This window comes from Paramisgurnus dabryanus, chromosome 5, assembly GCF_030506205.2.
Source record: "Paramisgurnus dabryanus chromosome 5, PD_genome_1.1, whole genome shotgun sequence".
NCBI classification, from domain to species: Eukaryota; Metazoa; Chordata; class Actinopteri; order Cypriniformes; family Cobitidae; genus Paramisgurnus; species Paramisgurnus dabryanus.
In genome coordinates, this window is record NC_133341.1 from 32,473,708 (window position 1) to 32,499,730 (window position 26,023).

General features: G+C 41.1%; 1 protein-coding gene across 9 annotated transcripts in view; it reads right to left on the bottom strand.

Moving 5' to 3' along the window:
* mtmr4 (myotubularin related protein 4) overlaps nt 1-26,023 on the bottom strand; it is a 52,499-nt gene continuing 26,476 nt past the window's right edge. For 7 of the 9 annotated variants that reach the window (XM_065251107.2, XM_065251108.2, XM_065251106.2 and 4 more), the window contains 18 exons: nt 21,540-21,629; nt 16,231-16,350; nt 15,846-15,875; nt 14,609-14,691; nt 14,357-14,523; nt 14,160-14,256; nt 11,612-11,725; nt 11,262-11,440; nt 9,284-9,412; nt 9,085-9,196; nt 8,444-8,639; nt 8,116-8,301; nt 6,387-6,557; nt 6,025-6,179; nt 4,408-5,659; nt 4,179-4,289; nt 1,924-2,012; nt 1-1,734 (listed from right to left, as the gene is read on the bottom strand). In XM_065251107.2, coding sequence (XP_065107179.1) covers nt 1,557-1,734; nt 1,924-2,012; nt 4,179-4,289; nt 4,408-5,659; nt 6,025-6,179; nt 6,387-6,557; nt 8,116-8,301; nt 8,444-8,639; nt 9,085-9,196; nt 9,284-9,412; nt 11,262-11,440; nt 11,612-11,725; nt 14,160-14,256; nt 14,357-14,523; nt 14,609-14,691; nt 15,846-15,875; nt 16,231-16,350; nt 21,540-21,629 — 3,459 coding nt within the window. In that variant the 3' untranslated portion in view covers nt 1-1,556. Of the gene's footprint in view, nt 1,735-1,923; nt 2,013-4,178; nt 4,290-4,407; nt 5,660-6,024; nt 6,180-6,386; nt 6,558-8,115; nt 8,302-8,443; nt 8,640-9,084; nt 9,197-9,283; nt 9,413-11,261; nt 11,441-11,611; nt 11,726-14,159; nt 14,257-14,356; nt 14,524-14,608; nt 14,692-15,845; nt 15,876-16,230; nt 16,351-21,539; nt 21,630-24,598; nt 24,710-26,023 lie in introns of those variants that run through there. The other 2 variants (XM_065251103.2, XM_065251104.2) reach the window with 2 other exon arrangements.

The window sequence follows — 26,023 nt, forward strand, 5'->3', positions numbered from 1 at the left end:
GTTGATAAAGACATACATCTTTTAATTTCACTCATGGGATTGAACTTTTACAGTGCATTTCTTTACAACGATTATTCACTAAGTGACAAATTTTAGCCACCGTTACAGACCAACTATACATCACATTTCTGGGTTTCCGTTTAAAGTCGAAAATCAAAATGTTTTCTTCATCAACACCATGAAAAAGAAAAAAAATGAACAATCAGGTAACGCAGAACCGAATGGGTTCTTTAGTGATCAGTGTTTCCTAAGTAATGTTTATCTCTTTGTTAAGCGTCTAGCTATTGTACCATTGAACGTGTTAAGTAGTTACAAATAAGGTAAACAGTGTAATACATTAAAAAGAAAAAAGATGGCACTGTTTTGAGGTTCTCGATTTAACATTACACTTATTTTAGGGAACTGGGTTGGAAACGTAAGGAAAAATAGCACTTATTTATATTGAAAACGTAATGCCAAACCAATGAAACCCTCATATACAATGGCCACCAGTTTCCAATGATTCACGTCTTTCCATCCGTCCAGTTAGTTATTGTAAAGTGGTTTTCATATAAAATTAGTAATAGTACACAAGTAATTCTGGCTAAGTTTCTGAAATATCCAACAGACGGAGAAGTGTAACGTGGCTATAGTTTAATCTTAACATACACAACATACACATTATTGGTGCATAAATGTTCAGTTGTTTCCAGTTAAAGTCGAACAGCAGAAAACATGGCACGTACAACCAACCAGATAAACATGAAATCTGAATAAATGAATGGTGTCATCTTCCAGCTTGATTTGATTTTGGCATTTCAGGACTTCTTTTCTATTTTGCATCACAAAGTGAAAAAAAACCCAAATCACATTTAAGCTAAAGCGCAGATCTGAGGCGTGAAAATCAAAAATCTACAGCAAGATTCTGCGCGCTCAAACCCATTCACGATAACAACAGACGACACAAAATTGCAATCAAATCAATGCAAACTGGCAGCTTAAATCTTTTCAGTAACTCCGCCCCCCAAAAAAAACACATTCAAGCTTCGTACAGCCACGTATCAACAGACGACAGCAAGTAAACGACTGCATTTTCTCCATTTTGGTCTGAAATCCCCTCGTATATAGTGCACAAAATGATAATAGAAAAGTAGAATCGATTCATTTTTAAATACTGTAGCAGCTTTTTTCATTTAAATAGTGAGCCTCATGATGGACACACAGAGGGCTTTCGAGTCATTGGCTCTGAGGGGACGTGATTGTCCTTTCGTGAGACACAGATGGGATGATTCTGAGATGAAGAAACGCCACAGCGGGCATCTGAACCGAAAGGTCCGACCGGTGGACGGGTTCATCCTGCAGTCCTCAAGCAAAGAGGCTTTCGATTAAAAACGCTCTTCATCACAAAGCACGCTCTTCCTCGTGTGTCTGGACTCCATCCTCTTCCTCATATAGATCAGTCTCTTGACTGTCCTCTCGTCCCTCTTTACGCAGAGAGCAACTCTTCCGCTAAATATCGGGCATCTGTACGGACGCCCCCGCGGAGGGCCTCGCTGGGTGAGCTCTGATTGGCCGTTTCAGCTGGAAGCTGTGGCGATGGGCTTCTTGAGCTGCTGCGAGCACAGCTCTCGCGTACGTGACGCCAGCAGAAGGTCGTAACAGGTGTTGCAGACCAGAACCGGGTCGTAAAGCTGCTGGTCTGGAATGGGAAGCCTTAGATGACAGCAGTCTTTACAAAACACATTACCACAGTTCCTGTGAGAAACACACACACGGATTATAATCACATCACGCATTCATTCATTTCATCAAATATTGATCGGATCAATGAAAGATCGGATCAACCACATTTGCTATTAATCAATATTTAATAAGCACCTAACCAACAGATGCTATCAAATCAAACACATCCATGCTTAAAGGGATGACGACAGGAGGACTCACCTGCAATGATGGCGTCTTTTGGCGATCCAGAACTCACAGTCACAGTTAAAACAGTGTGAAGCCATGTGATCAGGAACCCATCTCGTGACCTGACAGTCAAAACAACAGTAAAAGGTGAGAGAAGTGAAATATATATAAAAAAATTTAATGCACAGATGTGAGAAATCATTTGAAATTCAATGAATTGGAAGTATATTGGTATTATTTAACACCATGCATTTTTCAAAGCCCTCCTTTTTTAATATATTCCTGTAGTAAAATGTGTTTACTGTAAAGCTGCTGTACTACAATGCAAAAAAGTCCTATAGAAAAATAAATTTAACTCTAGATCCACTTCTGGATTCCTTTTTTTTAATTCTCTTGACATCTAATGAGACCCTGGGAGTGATTTATAACTTGAGAGTAATGCATCTGAAAGCTGACTAAATAAGCTATCCATTGATGTATGGTTTGTTAGGACAGGACAATATTTGGCCGAGATCTGGAATCTGAGGGTGCAAAAAATCTAAATATTGAGAAAATCGACTTTAAAGTTGTCCAAATTAAGTCCTTCGCAACAAATATTACTAAAGATAAATACATTTTTGATATATTTACGGTAGGAAATTTACAAAACATCTTCATTGAACATGATCTTTACTTAATCTCCTACACTGTAAAAAAATACTTTTTTGCCTTAAAATTTTTGGTTGAATCAACTCGGATTTACAAGTCATTTCAACTTACTATTATTTATCTTGACTAGTGAGTTGTTATAACTTATAAAATTAAGTTGACCTTTCTTAACTATATTTTATTAGTTGTGACAACTCATCTCTGTTGACATGACTTGTAAATCTGAGTTAATTTAACAAAAAATTTTAAGGCAGCAAAGTATTTTTACAGTGTAATGATTTTGGGCATAAAAGACAAATCAATAATTTTGACCCATACAATATATTGTTGGGTATTGCTACAAAATAAAGAGTTTGGTTCCAAAATGCAATAAACGCCATTAAAAAAAAAAATGAGTTGCCACCAAAATCAGTATTGTATCAGGTCAGTATTTAAAAGTAAATTTTTAATTTTATGCAAAATCTAATATCCGTCATGTTATTCTGTCATCTTTTCTCCCTTTTTTCCCCAAACGCAATAAACGCCAATCTTCCTTCTCTGCAAAATGCAATAAATCCGCTCAACCAATCACAGCACACCATTCAACGCATTGTAAACAATAATGTGTTTGAATTCACACAAAATGCTAGTTTTCCTCATCTACTTTGTTCTTCGTGATCAACAAACAAACAAAAACTAAAGAATTATTTCATGGCATTGATAAACCTGTGGTGGTTTTCTGTGACGGGGAAGAAACGTAAGCCATCAAAATAAATTATTTTACGTGAGAGGCACTCAGGCGAAGGAAAAATGTCCGCATCAAGCTTCTGTCATGTTAACACATTGACCCCAGGGGATCTTATGAAAAACTTTCCATTATTTTACTTGAAGTCAACAAAAATCAATCAGGACCAAAATATTTTACAGCTGATCGCTGTCAATAAAGTTCAGCGACGACGTCCCAAGTATAACAGCAGCAATGACAGTGTTCTAAATATGACAAAGTAAGTGTTTTGATTAATGCCATTAATATTACTTTTTTTTAATCAGTGGATACCACTAGTCAACTAAATGAATATTGCATGGCAAAGCTGAATGCACATTTATATATTGATTCAATAGATTTATAGCATTTTGAAAAAAAAAACTTGTAATGGATTTATTGCATTTGTGGAAAAAGAATCAGTTTTTATAATAAATATTTGAAAATCAAATTATGGATAACATTTTTTTATGTTTGGAACCAAACTCTTTTGTGGTCCAGGGTCACTAATCATAGAAAAATTTCTGCCAAAAACGTTTAATCTCTGATTTACAAACCGTCATGTTCAAAACTCACATGACTTACACAAAAGGAGGATAAACTTAAACTTTATCACATCTGTGTTGTTTATGTCATTAGGTGTCAATAAAACCAAATCTAAACATAATTGAATGCGTTATAATGCACTCGAGTATAAGTCATCATAAACCATGATATAATTGAATCCTCAACAGAATATTCATTAAATGTCATTTATGTAAACCTTTTAAAAAAGATTTACTACTTTTAATTTGTGCATAGTATTCACTTCAAATACTAATATTCAACTTTATGACATGAAAACAAATGAGTCTGAATGATGCTTTGCTGTAGTGATGTAAGTGTCCTGAAGACAAACCTCCGTGTCCTTCCTCTCCACACGATCCCAGCTGGCCTCACTCAATCGATCTTCACTGTGATTGGACAGAGAGTCTTCTTCATCGCTGCCGTCAGATTCCCTCAGACACGTCTGTCGAAATGAGACACAGACACAACATACACTACTGTTAGTCTCATTACAAGTGCAACTTTATTTAACACACTGACATCACAGTGATCTCTGTTCAACAAATCCATGCACAACTCACAATGTCATCTTCGTAGTCGACGTCTGGCTCTGAGGGCGGCGAGCAGAACTGTTTGCTCTCCAATTTCAGCTGAAGCTGTTTCACCTGCCGTCTCAAAACCTCCACTTCTTGTTTATAACTGGCTTCAATCTGACGCAGGCGCTGCTGTACGGCGTCCACGGCCACCGGCAAACCATCGTCGTCGACGTACCCGGGCGTCTGAAACAGACCCGGAGAGCCACCAGGAGATGGAGAGCAAAGTTGCCGGAAAGACGGTCCCATTGCCAACGAAGAGGCGGCGGACGAACAGAGCGCGGCATAGCTTGTGTTTTTCACAGAGGAGAACCAGCCAGACTGAACCGGACTTCCGGGAGTGCACAAAGGGTCCCGCCGGCAACACGGTCCACCGTTGGAGCTTGCGCCGTGGGCGCGGAGGAGCTTGTTTGCCAAGCGGCGTCCTTGATAGCTCCCATTCTGTATGGCGCCTCCGCAGGCCGATTGGACGAGACCTTGGACGCTGTCCCACTGGGAGCCCAGCAGGGAAAGATCGTTCAGCTGGCTTTGTGAGATGAAGCGTCGCGCCGCTCTGGCGTATTCGGCCGGCACCGGAGTCCGATCTTTGACGGGGATCAGTTCGCCGTTTCGCATAGCCTCGGTCATATTTGCTGCAAGGCGGCTCTGTGACTCCACAGACAAAGCTTTAGAAACGGGAGCGACGGAGTTTTCGTCCTCCAGGGTTTCCTCTGAATTTTCCACTGGTAAACGTTCAAACACCGTGGATGACTCGGAGTTTATAAACGGACCGTTGTCCTCCGGGTGTGCAAAACCCTTACTGACGGGAGGTGGATCTGGAGTAGTGGACGCACAGGAAGTGACCTCAGCCGGCCTGACTTGCACTTCCTGAGGTAAGGGTGAGATTGGAAGTGAAGGTTGATCTAAAACAGTAAGGGATGGGTGCTGATCTAAAGATAAAGGGTGGGGCATAGAAGGCAGGGGCTGGGTTGTCAGACAAGGCTCCGCCCTCACATTGTCCTCATGAGATGCCGAAGAACTGATTTCCAACTCCTGGTCATCATTTACCAATCCAGCGACTGGCACGTCCTCTGGGGCTCCTGACGAACCGGCACACTGGATGGACATCGGCTGGCTGGACTCCAGGGTCGAGCGTCCCTCCTGGCAGTGTTTGTTGAGATTGGGGTCACTTGAGGTGCGGGTGAGCGTCACATTCTCGCAAGCAGACACTAAGTTGTCCATCGAACGTGTCTTGGGGACTCTGCGATAAAAGATAAACATCAGGTTGTCAAAAATTACAAAGTCATGTCTACTAACCCATGAGCAATACATCATCTTTCCAGAAGGGGGCAGAATGTGATTACAATGTGATGCACTGATATCTTTACTAATAATACAGCTAACTTTTAATGCTTTACATCTAATGTTTTCGTTTACTTGAACTTGTGACATGCGAGAAGCAACCTGACATCAAATTATGCTATATTAATTCCTGCAAAGCAGCATGACAAATCCAAACAAAGATTTAGTCACGTAATTTGACAGTAAATTGTAATAGTAAAGTTAACAGTTTAAGTGTGTACAAGTAGTGTTTTGTGTGGTGAAATGACATTGAATTGTGTTTACCTGTCCAGAGATCGTGAGGTGAAATCTTCGCCCTGTGCAGAAGGACTCAGGTAGTTCTCCATGGCATCTTCAGCCGCCGTACACGGAGATGAAGTCGGCAGATAAACGGCCGTCCATAACTGCAGAGCTCGTGTGTGACACACCGGCTGCAAGATCTGCAACAGAGTACAGATAAAAATCAAGACAAAATACTCACTGTTTTGCAAAAATGTTTTTATTCATCAACCCAGACAAACAATCCAATGTGATATTTACAAGAAGAACTGAGAAGGGCTGGGCCTTCAAGGACAACGATTATGAGGATGTGTTGCATATAATACAAAATAAAGGCACATATATTGAAACACATGTTACTGTCTCACCATATCATGGCAGGGGATGTAGAGAAAGTTCTGGAAGTTTTTGTTTCCGGTGCGAAGAAGAGACCAGACGGAGCATGTGCGTTTATAAACGTTGCGAGCGTCACGCTCTTTTGAGTTATTGCACAGGAAAGTGCCGTATAGACACGAGTATGTGTGCTGAACCAACTTCACCTACAAACAAAACAATACAAAAAACACTCAGTACATGACAATACAAGCCTTTAAAACACACTAATGATGTGTTCACACCAGCGCGATTGTTAAGTCAATGCAAAGACGCAATAGACATCTTGTGGCGCGAATTGAGCATTTGTTGCCGGAAATGCGTGATTCCTTGAAAAATCTGAACTATCAGATATTCACGTCTCTTTAACCAATCAAGAGCTTGTTCTAGCGAGTGGAGGCAGAAATAAGAACTTTTAAAAAAGTCAAAATGTTCAAGCGTCTGCCTGAATAGCTTGATTTATTCGCCTTATTCGCAGGGCCGTTCACACTTTAACAATAACTATAACGTTAACTATATTATCATCTGCACTACCCGATGATAACTGCACGTTAATTTGCTTGCAGGCAACAATATTAGCGCAAATCATTTACCTTTTTATAGACCGTTTCATTGGGCGCACGTGCTGTGACACGATAAGCGTCTGGTCCTTTACTTCCAGTTTCTGTTTGTTTAATGGTCTGACTAGTTGCTGAAACTGAACTCTTAAACAAATACCTTGTCGAAAATAACAAATGTTTTGGGTTCCTATGTAATCTACGTGTTGTTTATTTTGCTTGTTATATAAATAAACTATAGCCCGATTTATAGTCGTGCGTAGGTTCTACGCCGTAGCTACGGCTATCCGTAGCCTGTGCGTAGCCTGGCGCGCACCTCGCAAAAATTTTAACAGCGCGTCAGATCTACGCGGACCACAAGCGCTGTGATTGGTCCACCAGAACCCCTCCCGTCAGGTAAAAAAAACTGCGTCATAGGTATTTCCGTTTGTGACGGTGAAAACAAAGAATTTGAGGAGTGATTTAACTCAAACTGCAACAAAAGTCACTGTTTATTTACTTCCATCATTGCTGTTCTTCTCAAAACATACACAACAAGTTGCTGTTTCTTCTTCGTTTGTAGGTTAACTTGCCAAGCTGCTTCTTCTCTGACAGTCGCGCTGCTACTGTGGTTACACGCGTGGATACTGCCAACCAGCGGTTTCCGCGCGTGTTTGCAAGTCGACGCGGAGGACGACGCAAAAGTATAAATGAAAACCAACGCGGAACCTACGCCGTAGGACCTACGCACGACTATAACGAGCCCTTAAGTTTAAAGGACTTTGTTGTTATTTATTCTTCGTGGAGTTTACTGTAAGTGACGTGATGACCACGAAAGCTGCTTGTTTATGTTGTTACTGCTGAAACCGTCTACAGCATGAACTCATTTTGTAGATTTCCTTTAATAAAACCTTCTGCAATTGTTTACGTGTCATTGAACGTGTAAATATGAGGTTCTTGTTGCATTTAAAGCTGTAAACAGTTTTTGCAAGTTCCCGAAATTTTTGCATGTTCCCACAATTTCATCTCATTAATTTGCATAAATATCATGCATATTCCATAGCATTTTTAAAGAAAACATGCCGCAAGATCGATGATTTTTACCCGCAACAATCACACAAAAAAACCCTCATCAAAAATCAAAATCATGTTTGGTTGTTATGACAAGAAAAGGCAACAGGTTACGTACCAGAAAGGCTTCATTGAATTCAAACAGGCAGGGAAACTGCTTCAATAGCTGATGTACACAATCCAGCCACTGCAGGAAAACAGGACACTGTTCACTAACATCATCACCCTTCTCCTGATGACCACAGCGATCGGCAAATTTATGACCATAATCCAGCCACTCCGTCTCCACCAGCACCTGAAAACCCTGAGATCAGAGAGAAACCCTGCATGAGGTCACGATCCAACATCTAACCCGAATTACAGGACATTTATATCAACTGAGATTTTGAAATGCATTAAGGTTGAGAAAGATCTCAACATGAAGATAAAGTAAACCAAACCTTTACCTCTATGGTCCTATAGTAAGGATCCAGGAGAACCTTTGCAAGCGCCACAATCTGAGGGGTTCGATCCCAACCATCAGAACAGTGAACCAAGACCGGTCGCCCCTCCCTCTCCACCGCAGAACAAACCAGAGTGGCTGCTTTCAGCATGACGGACAGGTGCTGGAGCCAACGGGTGCTTTCCAAAGCGGAGAGCCAGCTAGGAAGAACATAGTGAGAAATTAAGGTTAAAACACGACTAATAAATCTACCTAGTCTAGTCAAAGATCTTTAACCTAGATTCAGATGACCTACATTATCAGACAGGATGGTGAAACTCTGAGGTTGATCATGTACATGATATTAGTGCTAAACATAACATCATAGTCTTTTGCACAGTAATAGAAATGCAAAGAAAGCTCACAGTCAATGAAAGATTATTGAACGTAGCTAAATTGAATCCCGATCAAACTAGTGCTTTCTGGAGAGACTATGGAGAACAAATCGATGCCCATAAACACATTTCACTGTAGGAACTGCCATACTTTTGAGCATTGATCCTCAAATTGTAGTTTTTTAAAAATACTAACAATCAGTTGAAATTTTCATGTTTAATAAACTGTTTTGTGTATTTCTGTCAGGAAATCAAAAAGATGCAAACTTACTTTCCAGGGTCTGGGATTTGACTGCAAACAGCTTTGAGTGACTGAAAACTGTTTCTGATGGAGTGAATGTTGGCCATGCCCATAAACATCACCTCACAGTTCGGATAATACTCTAAAAAAAAAAAAAAGACTTGAATTAGTCAACAAACTCTATCGTGATGTCAGACCAAGATCCTCAAAAGCAGCGTCAGACACAAACCTTCACATTCACAGCCTCCGCCCTTGGCCCGGTTTGCCACAGCAGCGGTGTAAGACCGGGCGTCGAGAATCAGAAGCTTCTGGGCCGCAGCGTTGGCATCTGAGCCAGGACAACCCGTCAGAGAAGAGTCTGAGACACAGACAGAACGAAAACAGATTAAATTTATATTCAACAATTGATACACAGTATTGATCTCAGTTAGTTTAACTGCAATCGCCCAACAAATCCAGGTCAAAGTGGCACATTTTTGGCCATATGACCAAACAATAAGTAAAGAAGACACCCTGGTCCATACTAAATGTTTTGGCAAATGTATTGGTCATCTGGGTATCCCATGCATACAGAAATGTCCACATACCATTATACAGGGTTCCCACACCTTAGTTAACTTCAAATTCAAGGACCTTTCAAGAACTTTCCAGGTCCAATACCCTCAAATTCAAGGAGTAAATGTGGGGACACATTTCAAGTGATAGCAAGGTTACATCGTGTTACCTTTTAAGATACATTGTTACAGTTCCCTTTTGAGGGAACTCGCGCTGTGTCAATGCGGTGACACTTTGGGGACGCCTCCAGGGGTAAGTGCGACTGAATGTGTAGATCAAATTCAACCAATGGTGAGGCTTAATGACAAAGACAGGGTGACGTGGGAGTCAGGAAGTATATCGCTATCTGAAATTTTGCCAAAGACGGCGTTACAGGGACGCAGGAAGTATGGCAAGGGAGACGCAGCGTCTCGTTCCCTTCTCAGGGAACAACAGTTACATACGTAACCCGAGACGTTTTCATGTGTCAAACACAACTATGCAAAAAAGCATTTTGGTATGAATCAACATTCGCATACAGAAGATATAAGCATTTAAAGCAAACAGTTTAGCACGTGTGCTTAAATAGTCTACAATTTTTATGATATTATCCTACACTACACAGGGAATAATATGGATTTTCCAGAAAACTTCTTGCATAAAATAGATTCAAGCACTTTCAATGACCTGTATCTATGTATGTATATTTTCAAAAACTTCCCAGGGCCTTGAATCTTTTGCCAGATTCACAAACTTTCAAGGATTTCAAGAACCGTGGGAACCCTGATTATAGCATACCGCATTCACACGTATCAACACCCCGCCCTACTGTGCGCTGCGGAAAAAGTATGCATAGTATGCCAGAAAGGGAGTGAAAAGGAGGAGACTTGGGTATGAATTGATAGAGATGAGTGTGGTTTTAATGCAACAAGAGTGCAGTTATAATTTATCAGCCTGTCCGGCTAGAAAATCAATGAGGAGCACTGCGGAGAAACTTCCATTAGGATAAAAGACTTTTAAAGAAGCCGGCCAAAACCTGATCTCCGGACTGTTGCTATTCATGGGGACTCAGACGATTCATAACGTAATTGCAAAATTTAATGCAATTCGGGTGGATAATGGATTATTATATAGCATATAAAAACCACAATCCAAATTTAGCCTGTGATGATCCAAAAAAACTCATTAAGAGGTCCGTCTGCAGCCGGGTCTCCATTGACAGAGTCACTTAGTAAAACTTGTGTAATTATGTTTGAATGTTAAACAGGTTTCGTCATGGCAAATCCCACAGCTCTTTACTGTAAATCTTTAAACACTCCGGGGTGGTTTCCCAGACGGGGCTTGGGTCTAGTTCCAGACTTAAATGCATGTTTGTGCCAACTTAACTGAGAACAGCTCTGCGCTGCCATTGTTTTGTATCAACATGCACACCACCAGCAATGTTTTTTGCAAGGTAGGTTTGTAAAAAGAGACTAATGCCGAATCATTGCTTAACCTAAACCGTGTCCAGGAAACCGCCCCTCAGAAGCAAAAGCACCTGATATTATTAGGCATTTTTTTTGCCACCTTCTGCAAATAAATGTGAAGTGCAAACTATTATTTTAAATGATTAATTTGTCAGTATGACACCAATATATACAGTAAATTATACATTTATTATAAATCCATCTTACCGAAGTCACTATCAGAGTCTAATCCGTCTCCTCTGGTTCTACAGACTCGTGGTCCGGGGTCCAGCTGACAGGCCTTTGCTATAGACGTCACTAAATATTCATCCTCAGTGTTCCTCCAACCCCACCAACTAATCTCAGGCTGACTGCAGCGGGCGATCACCGCTCCATTACGCTGGTGCCTGAAAAAGTGAGAAGAAAAGTAGTTGTTAGCCAAGTGAATTTAAAACTAAACATACATTAACTAAATCTTTCACTGACTCGGTTTATGTTAAATTAAAGATGGCCGCTGTTTAATAAGTGTGGATTAGGTAGAAAAGATGAAGAGCCAATCGATGGGCAGCTGGTCTTACCTGTACACCACCACAGGAATTCTCTTCCCGGACCTGAAGGAACCCACGCTCTCAAGCTCTTTATCTGTGATCCAAACAGGCACCAGTAGTTTTTGAGGGTAACTCGAACACAACCTGCAGAAAAAACAAATTCGCATCAGAAAATCTTACGGTGCATTCACACGGGGCGAAACCGTTAACGCTTGACAGAAGGCTTGTCTGAAGCGTGGCCAACGGCCGATCACAGTGGCCACAACACATGCTCCGGTCTTCCATAAATGTAATTGGCTGGCTCTATCTAGGTTATTTGTTTAAGGCGATCTGATTGGCTGACGCACACGTTGCCGCTTGAAAAGTTGAGAAATGTTCAACTTCTGCCACGAGCAACGGCAGTGACGCGGCGCTGACGGATCCACAATTCAGTTTGGCAAAGCATGACTTCATCTATTAAAAGTGAATGGGAAGCGTTAACGCTTACGGCCCAGGTGAAAGTATCTGTCTCACTCTCACCAAGTCTGTCTCACCCTAACCATGTCTGTCTCAACTTTACCATTTCACCTGTAACCTGACTGTCTCACTCTCTCAACCTGACTGTCTCACTCTCACCAAGTCTGTCTCACCCACACTCTGTCTCACTTTTACTGTGTCTTTTTTAATCTCACCAAATCTGTCTCACTCATACTTTTTGTCTCACTCCCACCCTTTGTGTTTTCAATCTCACCAAATCTGTCTCACTCATACTATTTGTCTTACTCCCACCCTTTGTGTCTCACTTTCCCCCTTTTTTACTGTGTCTTTTTCAATCTCACCAAATCTGTCTCACCCTTTTTGTCTCACTCTCACCCTTTTTGTCTCACTCTCACAGAGTCAGTCTCACTCTCACCAAGTCAGTCTCACCCACACTCTGTCTCACTTTTACGGTGTCTTTTTCAATCTCACCAAATCTGTCTCACTCATACTTTTTGTCTCACTCCCACCCTTTGTGTTTTCAATCTCACCAAATCTGTCTCACTCATACTATTTGTCTTACTCCCACCCTTTGTGTCTCACTTTCACCCTTTTTTACTGTGTCTTTTTCATTCTCACCAAATCTGTCTCACCCTTTTTGTCTCACTCTCACCCTTTTTGTCTCACTCTCACAGAGTCAGTCTCACCCACACTCTGTCTCACTTTTATGGCGTCTTTTTCAATCTCACCAAATCTGTCTCACTTTCATACTTTTTGTCTCACTCTCATCTCACACTCACCGAGTCTGTCTCACCCTCACCGAGTCTGTCTCACCCTCACCGAGTCTGTCTCACCCTCACCGAGTCTGTCCCACCCGCACCGAGTCTGTCCCACCTGCACCGAGTCTGTCCCACCCGCACCGAGTCTGTCCCACCCGCACCGAGTCTGTCCCACCCGCACAGAGTCTGTCTCACTCTCACCGAGTCTGTCTCACCCCCACTCTGTCTCACTTTTACTGTGTCTGTCTCACGTCTCACTCTCACCAAGTCTGTCTCACTTTCCTGTTTCACCCTCAACCTCACTCTCTCACCCGGTCTGCCTCAGTCTCTCATCCTGTCTGTTTCACTCTCATTATGTCCGTCCCACCCTAACCATGTCCGTCTCAAACTCACTGTTGTTTCACTCTCAACCAGACCGTCTCACTCTCTCACCAAGTCTGTCTCACTCTCACCGAGTCTGTCTCACCCCCACTCTGTCTCACTTTTACTGTGTCTGTCTCTCGTCTCACTCTCACCAAGTCTGTCTCACTTTCACCAAGTCTGTCTCACTCTCACCAAGTCTGTCTCACCCCCACTCTGTCTCCCTTTTACTGTGTCTGTCTCACTCTTACCAAGTCTGTCTCACTTTCCTGTTTCACCCTCAACCTCACTGACTCACTCTCACCCGGTCTGCCTCAGTCTCTCATCCTGTCTGTTTCACTCTCATTACGTCCGTCTCACCCTAACCATGTCTGTCTCAAACTCACTGTTGTTTTACTCTCAACCAGACCGTCTCACTCTCTCACCAAGTCTGTCTCACTCTCACAATGTTTGTTTCACTCTCACCAAATCTGACTAATCTTCACCATGTCTCATCCTCACAGCGTCTGTCTCACCATGTTGGTCTTATCCTCACAGTGTTTGTCTCACCCTCACCATGTTGGTCTCATCCTAACAGTATCTGTCCTAATCACCCCCATTATTTCATAAGAACTTTGGTGACCCTATAATGGCAGACTTTACACAGAGTCCAGTTAAACTGAAACAGTTTCTCTGATGTGATGCTGATTCACAGCAGGTTCTGGCTTGCTTTAATTATAAAACTCTACAGTATGTCTCGCACTATTACACACTTTTCTAAAGGACAACCATACAAACACACGCTGAAGGAAGACAGTAACAAGCCCATGTTTGTCATAAGCAGAACTACATGTATAGTCTACTCTTTCACAGTTACACATTTTAGACAAACAGAAATTTAAATCAGTCAACAAATGTTTTCTGAATTTAGTTAATCTAGAAACCCAACAGTTTAAGGGTCAGCTACTATTATTGCTTGTGTAGTTTATTGTGTACTATCGTACCTGTAGTTGGCGTTGATATCGGACACCCTCCAGGCATTCTGCATGTCAAAATCCATCCGCTTTATCTCCATCTCCACCCTGTTTCTTACATGCTCACCTGAGACAAACACAATAACATAATCTGTATGAAACCTCATTATCATCTCTGACACTACAAAGCATTTAGTCAAGGGGAGGTGATGGGTGTGTGTCTGTACCTGGTCGGCACAGGTGCAGGTGCTGGTCTTCATCGTCTGTGTTGCCTCCCAAACACCAGGCGTGATACGCCAGCGCGAACAGATCCTCCAGACGGGTGGGATGTGCTATAGCCCTGTTCAATCTCTTCAGCCACTCCTCACACTGCTTAAATGTTGAGAAATGACACCTGACACGAGAGGAAAACAAACATTATCAAACCAGAACTCATGCGGTATACTCGAAGCACGTGCATGCTTGTGTGTGTGCATTACCTCACTACTTTCAAGTCTTTGCAGATGATGTGAAGTTGAAACATCTCTCTGCTCTCCACGCTCTCAATCAGCCTCAGAGGAACCTGCACACAACACATCAGCCAATCAGAGAGTGGATGACATCATCACTCATGACTGATTCAACCAATGCAACAATGTAACAGACACACTGTAATTCAAGCGTCATGTCTGTTGTTTGAAGAGATAAACTTGTTAGTTAGCTAAACTTGTCATTCGTGTTTAGAGATGGGCTGGTCAACAGTCATCATACAGTTTAGTGCTCATCATCAGTGTTGTAGTCGAGTCCAGCTCAAGACCAAGACCAGATATTAAGGACGGTTTCACATTTGGTGCGATTGCCTGGTCCGAACCCGAGTTCGATTGCTTCCCCCTCCCCATGCCCCCCATGGACTGTGTTCACATATTATTTTTGCATCCGAACCGCGGTACGCTTGCATCATCAAGCTGCAGCCGGCGCGTTCTCATGTTGCTTGGCAACCGCTGTAAACGAGAAGACGACAAGCGTGATTGACGATCTCCAAGCAGAGAGATGATTTCTGAATGCCTCAGCAAAAAATGACGTCATTGGACAGACCGTTGTCATGGAAACGACTTTAGTATGTTTGGGCCAGATAGACGCAAGTGCGTTTCTGTATTATTTCTTTGAAAACAAAACCAAAGGTTTAAAAAAATAAGAACAAAAGTCAAGAAAGCTTTCTATGCATTTTGTTGTCAAGGTAAGTGCACGCACACAAACACACACGTCTGTTTTGGTGGGACATTCCATATAATACGTAATTAACAGTGGTTCACTTCCGCGATTTGGTGCGATTGCGCTCACATTAGCAGCGAACCGATCTGGAGTTCACATGAACCAGACCTCAGACCACCCTTTTCAAGCGGACTCGAGTACGTTTCGCGGGTGCGCACCCGAGTTCGGAAGACAGCGTTCACATCATCCAAATGTACCGAACTCTGATGTCAATCGAACCCGGGTGCGCACCAAAAGTGCTAATGTGAAAACGCCCTAAGTGTCAAGTCCAGATAAAGCTGGTTGTGTACTCGGACTTGACTACAAAGCGATACGCTATACACTTTATGAAGGTTAGAAGACTTGTGCATTAATGTAACCACACTGTATGAGATCAGTTACAGAGACAAGAAAGAGTCCAAGGAGAAAAATAAAGAGATGAAATGAGGAGATAAAGAGGCAGAGTCGAGGGTGCAGATTACTCACAGATATCTCATCGTCCACACCCGGATACATCTACAACATCGGCAAAGACACGAGGACAAGAAGAGGAGAACGAGGTGGAAAACAAGAGGGAAATGAAAAGGTGACTTAGCTAAACAACAAAAAACAAAGAGGATATAAATGATGGAGGGTGTGAAAAATCTACAGACAGAAAAGAGAGACGGGATTAAGACAGAGAGTGAGACATCTTTGTATGAACGTCCAGAAATGTTGACATTCAAGTTCCCATTTATAGGAGTTAAAAACTGGTGTTGTTTCCGCCCTTAAAGATTGCTTTGCTAACGACTCTCTCGCTCTCTGTCCATCTGTCTTTAAAAGTGAAAACACACAACATTGTGTAATGCGTGTGTGTTATCAGCAGTCTTACGTTGATGATGGAGTCTTTGAACTTAATGTGAAGTCTGTAGTTTGAGATGGCAATGATGATGCCATCGTCGGCACGACCCAGGAACTCCACCCACTCACCCTGCAGCACAGGAAACGGTACCTGCAGCGAGAAATAAAATACAACATATGCTTTACCTGCTCATAATAGTAAATCATTAGATAAAGAGTCTGTATGATGGACAAATAGAAATCTAACAGGCTGGAAACTGTGAAGAGAAATTACCAAGTTCCCAATGTTTCCATGGAACGACATCTCTGTGGAAAATTGGTTTTGCAAACAGCAATGCAAATAACACAGAGCATAGCAGAAAGACGTCCTGACTGCTTTAAACCAAGTTCCCTCCTCCCACGATGCTATGCGGTGGTTTGTGTGTTCGCTTTAGCTGCCACACTTGATCTTTGTAAACATTTTAAGATTCAGTTGGCATCAGTTTAAAAGCAGGAACAAGAACCCTACTCTTTAAACTTCAAACACTGCCGTGGTCCAGACGGTTTCTAAAGAGTCTGTTCATAAACATGGCATCTGGGGATGCAGGCTTGAATCAAATCCTGTGTTTCTGTGTCTTGTGGCTCAGCATTGCAAAGGCCATTGGTTCGATCCCAGAAAACACACAAACATTTGGAAAAAGGTCATAAACAAAACAAAATCTAATCGGCACAGGAAGATTTCTGCGTATTACTTTCCTGTCGTCTGTCTGACTTGCTCTGTCCTGTCGTCTGTCTGACTTGCTCTGTCCTGCTGTCTGTCTTTCTCTGTCTTGCCATCTTTCTGTCTCACTCAGTCCAGCTGTTTGTTGCCCAGCCGATGCGCGACCAACGACCACCGGCTGAACCAGTTTAATCCGCTTACCCGCTTCCTATCCCTACCGTGTCTATATATATATATATATATATATATATATATATATATATATATATATATATATATATATATATATATATATATATATATATATATATATATATATATATATATATATATATATATATATATAAATATTAATCTCTCCCTAGGGTTTTTTGTCCTTCTAGGAGTTTTTCCCACCGGGTTTTCTCCTAAGGGGGTTTTTTAGTCCCAGGGAGAGTCAGCCAACTTTGGCTAAACTTAGCACTTTACTGTATACGTGACATTATTAATACGCTCGCTTACACGGTTTATCCATAGCCGCTTTATTCTACTTCTTATACTATGTATTGATTTTCAGTGTTCTCCTCTACATCTACTCATGTAAAGCGGCTTTGCAACAATGGACAATTGTGAAAAGCGCTATATAAATAAAATTGAATTGAATTTGTCTTTCTCTCTCTCTCCATCCCGCCATCTGTCTGTCTCTGTCTTGCAGTGTTGTCTTTCTCTCTCAGTCCTGTCATCTGTCTTGTCATCAGTCTGTCTCTCGCCGTCTTGCCGTCTCTGTCTGTCTCTCTCAGTCTTGCATGTCTCTCTCTCTCTCTCACGATCTTGCCATTTTGTCTGTCTCTCTCCAAGTCTTGCTGTCTATCTGCCTGTCAGTCTCGTTCCTGTTGTCTTGTCTGTTTACCTCAGTATTGCCGTCTGTCGGTCTCTCTCTCTGTCTTGCCATCTGTCTGTCCCTTTCTCTGTCTTGCCATCTGTCTGTCTCTTTCTCTGTCTTGCCATCTCTCTGTCTCTTTCTCTGTCTTGCCATCTCTCTGTCTCTTTCTCTGTCTTGACATCTGTCTGTCTCTTTCTCCGTCTCTCTCCGTCTTGTCGGTCTCTCTCGATCTTGCCATCTGTCTGTCTCTCCCCATCCTGTGATTTGTCTGTCTGTCTCTGTCCTGCCATCTGTCTTTCTCTCTCGGTCTTGCCATCTGTCTGTCTCTGTCCTGCTATCTGTCTGTCTCTGTCGGTCCTGCCATTTGTCTGTCTCTTTCAGTCCTGCCAATTGTCTGTCTCTCTTGGTCCTGCCATTTATCTGTCTCTCTCTTGTCCAGCCGTCTGTCTGTCTCTCTTTCTGTCCTCCTGTCTGTGTCTCTCTGTCCTGTTGTCTGTCTCACTCTCTCTGTCCTGCTGTCTGTTTTTCTCTCTCAGTCTTGCCATTTGTCTGTCTCTCTTTGTCCTGCCATCTGTCAGTCTCTCCGTCTTGTGTCTCTCTCTGTCCTGCTGTCTGTGTCTCTCTGTCCTGTCGTCTGTTTCTCTCTCGCAATCTTGCCATCTGTCGGTCTCTTTCTGTCCTGCTGTTTTTGTCTGTCTCTCTCTCTCTCTGTCTTGCAGTCTATCTGTCTGTCTTTCTCTGTCGTCTTGTCTGTCCCTCTCAGTCTTGCCATTTGTCTGTCTCGCTCAGTCCAGCAGGACAATGAGAGAGACAGATGGTGGGACAAAGAGAGAAACAGACAGACCGGTCTCTCTTACCCTCTATCTTGCCGTCTTGTCTCTCTCTCTGTCTTGCTGTCTTGTCCGTCTCTCTCCATGTCCTGCCATCTTGTCTGTCTCTCTCTTTGCCCTGCTGTCTGTCTGTGATGTTACATGTACATGGCTTTTCTGGCAGTTTTGTTCATGTGCGCATGTCTCCATGTGTAAAGGATTAAACATCACAAATGGAAATGGAAAGTAACACTTAATATCTGCTCTCAACTCGGAGATGGATAAACTGCTGAATTAAAACTTGTGTTACATGTACAGGTTCGGCAGACATGAGAAGGGGTACAACAATATAGCTCTGACAGATTTTTCACCACCTGACAAATCTTCAAATCTCGTGCAAACACAGTTTTCTGTTTAGCTGGTGTACGAGTTAAACTGTCTGCAGACTGAAAGTCTGTCTCTCTCTTCTATATGAATCACAGTATACAGCAGACATTACTCATTAATCTCATACTGCTACTCTCTGTCTGAAAGCATTGTGTGATCCAGCACACCAGCACGTTTTCACATCGTGTGTCTGTACAACAACAGTCACAAACACCGTACATGTCATTTTCTCATAGTAATTTACTGTCGGGTATATTACAGTTTGCAGTGTGTGTTTACAATGAAGGTGTTTATCTTTATGTGTATGTTGTTGTTTGAGCAATCAACATGTGAAGAGATCTTTTCTCTTTTACTGACAAATGACAGTAACCTTACAGAAAAAAGAAACCCCTCATTATAGTGAGATTTAAAGCAAACCGCTGACAAACTAGAGCAACAGACATTCAAGAGATATTTATAGATCAGTCGTGCTCCAGAGACCTCAGCAAGTTTACCACCACTATATTGAGCTTTAATATCTCAGGATACAGTTCATTAAAGAAGGAACAAATTCATTCAAATAAAACTGAATTTATTTTGCTCGACTTAAGTAAATGACTTGAAGTTAGAAACCTTGACTAACATCATAATTGGATAAAAAATGTGTTACTGAGTTTGTGTGCTTATGTTATAATATCTATATGGGCTATTGCACATTCTTATTTCTGCAATTTTGCACTGCGCTTTGGTCAACCAAGGTGGTTTAAATCTGCGTTATAAACAAATTGAAATTGAATAGCATGAAAATCCAATTTCATATTTCATCAGCTGCATGTCTTTAAGGTGACACCTGAAGAAAGCAGAAGTGCCTCAGAGAGATCAGAAGATCATCTGCAGACTGACACACCAATGACAAACTCAAAGAGAGCATGCAGATCTCACTGCACCAAACATACATCACAGGAAACCACAGGAAAAACGCTGCATGACTCAAACTGTTATTGACCTCAGCTGCAGAGGAACACACGTAGCTTCAAAACAAATATGATGTGTATATGTCGGTCCAGATGATGAGATATACAATATTTATAACGGATCATATTCACTATTATTAAAACACATGAATACACCTGTACATTATATCTATGGTCATGTCACATGAGGTGCCGTCAGACGTTTTTAGATGTTTTGATGTTTCAGCACTATGTCAGTGAGTGACTGAGGAGCTGAATGTCCTCTGACTACTGGTCATGTTTGTAATGTGTTTAAGTCATCAAAACATACAGAGTTTTTACTGTTTTTGGACCAGTGGATTAGTGTTGAATTAGTGTTTTACAAGTTGGGTATGAGCACCACCTAGTGGATAATGGATTGCTGTAAAAATTCATTGACATTGGCAGGGAAGCCTTTTTATCTTATTTGACGTGATAACTAGTCAATGGCGGGGAAAGAGTTAACAGTTCACTTGATGCCATTTTAATGATGAGTTAAACACATCTACAGCACTACACTGCAGCGCCGTCCCGCCAGGCGCCTGTCCCGCGCCGTCCCGCCAGGCGCCTGTCCCGCGCCGTCCCGCCAGGCGCCTGTCCCGCGCCGTCCCGCCAGGCGCCTGTCCCGCGCCGTCCCGCCAGGCGCCTGTCCCGCGCCGTCCCGCCAGGCGCCTGTCCCGCGCCGTCCCGCCAGGCGCCTGTCCCGCGCCGTCCCGCCAGGCGCCTGTCCCTCGCCGTCCCGCCAGGCGTCTGTCCCGCGCCGTCCTGCCAGGCGTCTGTCTCCCTCTCTCTTTCCGTCTGTCTCTCTCTCTCTTTCCTGGCATCCGTCTGTCTCTGTCATGGCATCCGCTGTCTGTCTCTGTCATGCCATCTGTATGTCTGTCTGTCTCTCTCCTGTCATCCGTCTCTCTCACTGTCCTGCCATCCATTTCTCTCTCTCTCTCCCTCTCGGTCCTGCTCCCTCTCTTCATCTGCCATCTCTCTGTCTCTATCAGTCTTGTCTGTCTGTCATTGCACTGTCCTTTTGATTAATTTCACTCTCAAATCCCTGCCTGCTGCCATCGATCTCCACAATTATTTTATATCATTAGTTTATTTTCTGTTCACCTCTATTTTTCTGCTATATAATAATGCAGAAGACATTGTGTGTGTGTGGATATGCGAGTGTGCGTTTGTGTTAACCCACTTTCTGTAAGACTGGGACATCATGAAACTGTAACATTGCAGACAGAATAATAAAAAACCAAGGATCTAAACTGTGTCAGAGACACAAGAGATCACCACACTGAAATATCAACTGCACTGATGAGAGTAAAGTGGACACTTAAGTTATGTATAAACCTTACACTAGCATTAGTACATACCATCACAACAACACAATCTCCTTGTCACGTACCATATGTGTTTGCATTGTTTGTATGCACGTTAACCTTGATACCATATAGTTTAAAACTGTTGCTCAACCAATTCGCCAAAATGCATGCAGAGATGCCGGATTCTTTTTGTGTTTCAGCATGAAAATCACAATCAAATGATTACAGAAAATGAAAGACCTGGACAAAGAAGAAGATTGTGTCTCATAGTAAGCTGTCATGAGCTGGTAAAACTAACCTGTAGGGTGTCATCCTCTTTAACAAGCTCTTTTTGGGGAAACAGGTCCCTGGCCTGAATATATTCCAGACTGGGAGGTCCCTCCTCACCCTGAAATACACAAACACACACACACATCATTACAAATATAATAAATTAAACAAAAACTTACAGTAGATAGTGAAGATACAAAATAAGATTCATTTATTAATCGAGCTTCAATCAAGCATCGCACGTACACCTCACAGAGAGAGCAATCCCAGAATGCACTGCAATAACCAAAGTAGAGATGGTGGACAAATCCAAAGAAAATATCTTGAAACCGAGCCTTTTCTCATTATTATTCTGACATTACTGTACAAGTCCATTATTCAAAAATGCAACAGGAATCTGAAACTTCAGACGTCATACATCTGTAAGATTGAGAAGTGATTTAACACGCATGTATTGTTCTTACTCAGCTAGGCATGGAGCAGGCATTTTATCCAAAACATGAAAACAACTAGGGCTGTCAAAAGATTAATTGCATACAAAATTTAATATATGTGTGTGCATTGAGAGTAATTATTATGTATATAAAAAAATTCAAAAAATAATATCAAAGTTGTTTCAAAGGCAGAGCAAGCAAATCCCGTAAAATTTACTGTAAGAAAATCCCGGTTAAGAAAGTAAAATCAATTTTCATTTTGTAATAGTGTTGTAAACAAATGCATTCCCCAGGCAGACACATTTAACCGTGTCCTTGATATAAGTCAGATATGTTTCCTCACAACGTTCATCATAGGACAAACTTTCAGGCCCGGCAGAAATCGTGACTACTGCAGTACGTGTTCACAAGCATCACGCTGTGGATTAAAAATTGATCCACAAAGACCTTCGGCCTTCATTTACTACATCACAGAAGGGTGAGGGACCTTCATCTGGCACCATACACAAGTGGAGAAATAAACCAACATCCCATTGAAAACAGCAGAGACGAACACACAGGGGAGCTTCTCGATACAGAATCATCTCACATCAATAAACTAAAGTTTCACTTTCAAAAGAGAGACAATACACCTCTCCCCAACAAGACACGTCATTTTAGCATCACGCCCAGTCATACAGTAATGTTGTCTTACTTTTAAATTTTTTGGGTGGGATCGAATTCCTTCAATTTGTAACGCCCAAAAAGCTTTTCAACTAGTGAGGAGTTGTTGTAACTTATAAAATAAAGTTGAAATAAGTAAAAGTTAAAGCAAAATAAAAATGCACACTGTAAAAAGTAAAAGTTGGATCAACTTAAAAAATGACTTCAATTGGTAACGCCTAAATATGAGTTTTTTTTTTCACCCTTTAACTGGTGATGTACACCCTTAAATTAATATAACTCTGGCATTTTTTGTCTAGAAGCCTAATTTTGGTCTTGTTTTAAAGAAGACATTTTAACGGTTTTTACAGACATGTCTGGAGGTGAAAATATAATTATTTTTATAGCAGTTTACATTTATTTGTAATAAATAAAAAATCTAATATAGTATTATTTTTAATACATAAAATTATAAAAAAAACTGAGGTTTGTGGTGGTTTTCTGTGAGGTCTGCTACATACTCTTGTCACAAATGAATAAATTACAGGTACTGCATTATTAATACTGCTAAACGGTTTTGAAATATGAAAACTACATTCTTAGACCTTTCCAACAATATATAGCTTGTTTTGATGGATTTACATTTACATGAAAAATATTGAAGTAAACGTAAGTGTCCCGCTCACGTGACAGTGCCAGCTAACGGGTTAAGTTAAAATTTAAGGTGAAAAAAGATAAAAAATTACTTCAATTGGTAACACTTAAAGTGAAAAAATTTAAGTAAAAAACTTTTTAGGCATTACCAATTTAATAGGGCTGGGTATCGATTCAGATGTTCCAGATCGATTCAATTTCGATTCACAAGCTATCAAATCGATTCGATTTCGATTCTCGATTCAATTTTCGATTCAAGTGGGTAATTAGTAAAAAGAAATTAAAAGCCACAACACTGTCGTTGTCGTCTTGCTTGCGAAATCTAAAATGCTTCCATACCTCTTGAATGAAAGAATGACCAGCTTCTTGGTAAAATCGCGCAAGGCAAAAAAGAGGGTGACATCTAGTGAAGAATACTAGTAATTTGATTAATGTTAATCTTAAGTTCAATTTTTGCAGGAAAAAATATTAAAAGAAAAAAAATCGATTCTGCTCTTTGAGAATCGATTCTGAATTGACCATGTAAAAAAACCCGATTAATCGAAAAATCGATTTTTTTTGCCCAGCCCTACAATTGAAGTAATTTTTTAAGTTGACTCAAATTTTCACTTATTTCACACGTTTAAAGTTTACATTTTTAAGTATAATCAACTTGGTATTACAAGTCATTTTAAATTTATTTTTTATCTTGACTCGTGATGAGTTGCTGTACCTTATAAAACTAGCTCAACTTATTTCAACTTTATTTTATAAGTTACAGCAACTCCTCACTAGTCAAGAGAGAAGCTCGTCATATTAGATTATATTGCCTTGAGCCTACGGCACTCGCGCCAAGCAAATTTTACAGTTTGGTCCATGTTTCTTGAGCACTGCTGCTGCAGTAGACTTAAATGAAGCTGGTGGTGCCTCTATTACCAGCTTTTCTTAATCTCTTGCAGCGCTAAACGGTCCGCAACACACACAAACACACACCAACATGTGAGGAGGAACTGTGAGGTTGGCAACAGATTTGCATACTACAAGTTGATTGTACACGTACTCTCACATAAACACACACAGCACATTCAGAACCATACATTAGATGTTATATGATGTTGTTTTTACCAAACTATATTAGAAATGCGTGTTGAATCAAACACAGTGCACCATGGTGCACGTGCATGCCGAACTGTGCGAGGATAACGGGACGGTTCAATTCTTTACCGAGAACCGTTGCACCCCTCATCTAAACACAGAAGATTGAACTCTGCACAGTTTGATTATTGAGAAAACAGAATGTTAAAGATTACACACATTATCTACACGCAACAAACACACTGACTGTATATGTGGTCAAAATGCATAGAAAAATACACACCCATCTGTGAGTTTCAGCTTTTCTTTCCCTTTCCTCTGCACTTGACACACACATGATGGTTCGGTTACACATGTCAACACAAATAATTTGCTTCTGATCAAACCCTCTCATGAAGCCAGTATGCCAACACTTCATACGCTGTGGTCTGATATCTCTGTATGTCTGATATGTTCCTGGCAGAGTTCAAGGACTCATCGCAATGTGATGACCGCAAAAAGAAAACAGAAACTACACATCAATCATGACGACCCGTGGGGCTAAGCATCCAGAATCCTACAGTGACCCACATATTCAGCACAGAGAAAGGTCAAAGGTCAGACAACACATACCCTTCTATGTATATATAAAATCTTCTAAATGAGTATCGATAAAAGAGAAACAGATAAAACGAGCCAGACAGACATCCCACGTTCATTCCCACCCCTTAGCCGCCCGTCAGACAGATGGAAGAAGGTCAAGTGTTTGCCTGTGGTAAAAATGAAACACACACACACTCCAGATGTTCACAAAACTTTGAGATTTGTCAAACTAATGATTCAATGACATTATCAAATAAACAGCAGACTTTTGGAAAGAACAAACTTGTGTAAAGCTACAAACATTGTCATAATTTAAAAGTTGATCACATGTAGGGTTGCAAAATTCTGGGAATTTTCAATGCTGGAAACTTTCCATGGGAATTAACATTCATATTAGAATGATTTCTAAAGTGTTTTTGATCAAATAAATCCAGGTTTGATGAGCATAAGTCTCAGTATTCTTCAAAATTAGTTATCTGGTTTTGAAACCAAACTCTTCATATGTTTGTTTTATGATGAAGTTTTTATACATTTCTTTAAATTTCCAAATAATTCCCGTTAAGTTTTCAATTTGGAATACTTCTGGAAACTTTCCGCCCCTTTGCAATCCTAATTCCATGTGATTTATCTGATGAAGTGATGCAGGATGAGTGTGTTACAAACAGGGCTTAAAAACGAAAAAAATTATCAATCGTTTCACTCCGAGCAGAATCGATATTTTAACGTTTCCGTTTTTGCGTTCCTCATTGAACATTTACGTTCCGAAAACGGTTTACTTAGAAAAAATACCGGTTAATAACGTTATTTTAATTCAGGCTATACTTTAACAAATGCATGCATACAGACTAATTTTCACACAAAAATAATAACATAACACATGATATAAGTAAACTTCAACATTTCATTAATTGTTAAAACCACAAAAGAAATTCCTGCATTCATTTTAAGTATAAACAGCTGAAAAAAACGACCCGTTTTCAATCATGTCTTTTTCTGGTTGAAACCGCAGCATACTCTGCTGGATGTTTATGTTAAATGTGCCTCTGTAAGTTACCTCAGTGATTCCCGGCTACTGTACTTCTCCCCCACATCCTTCAATATTGCAGACAGACTTGTTAAGACAGCT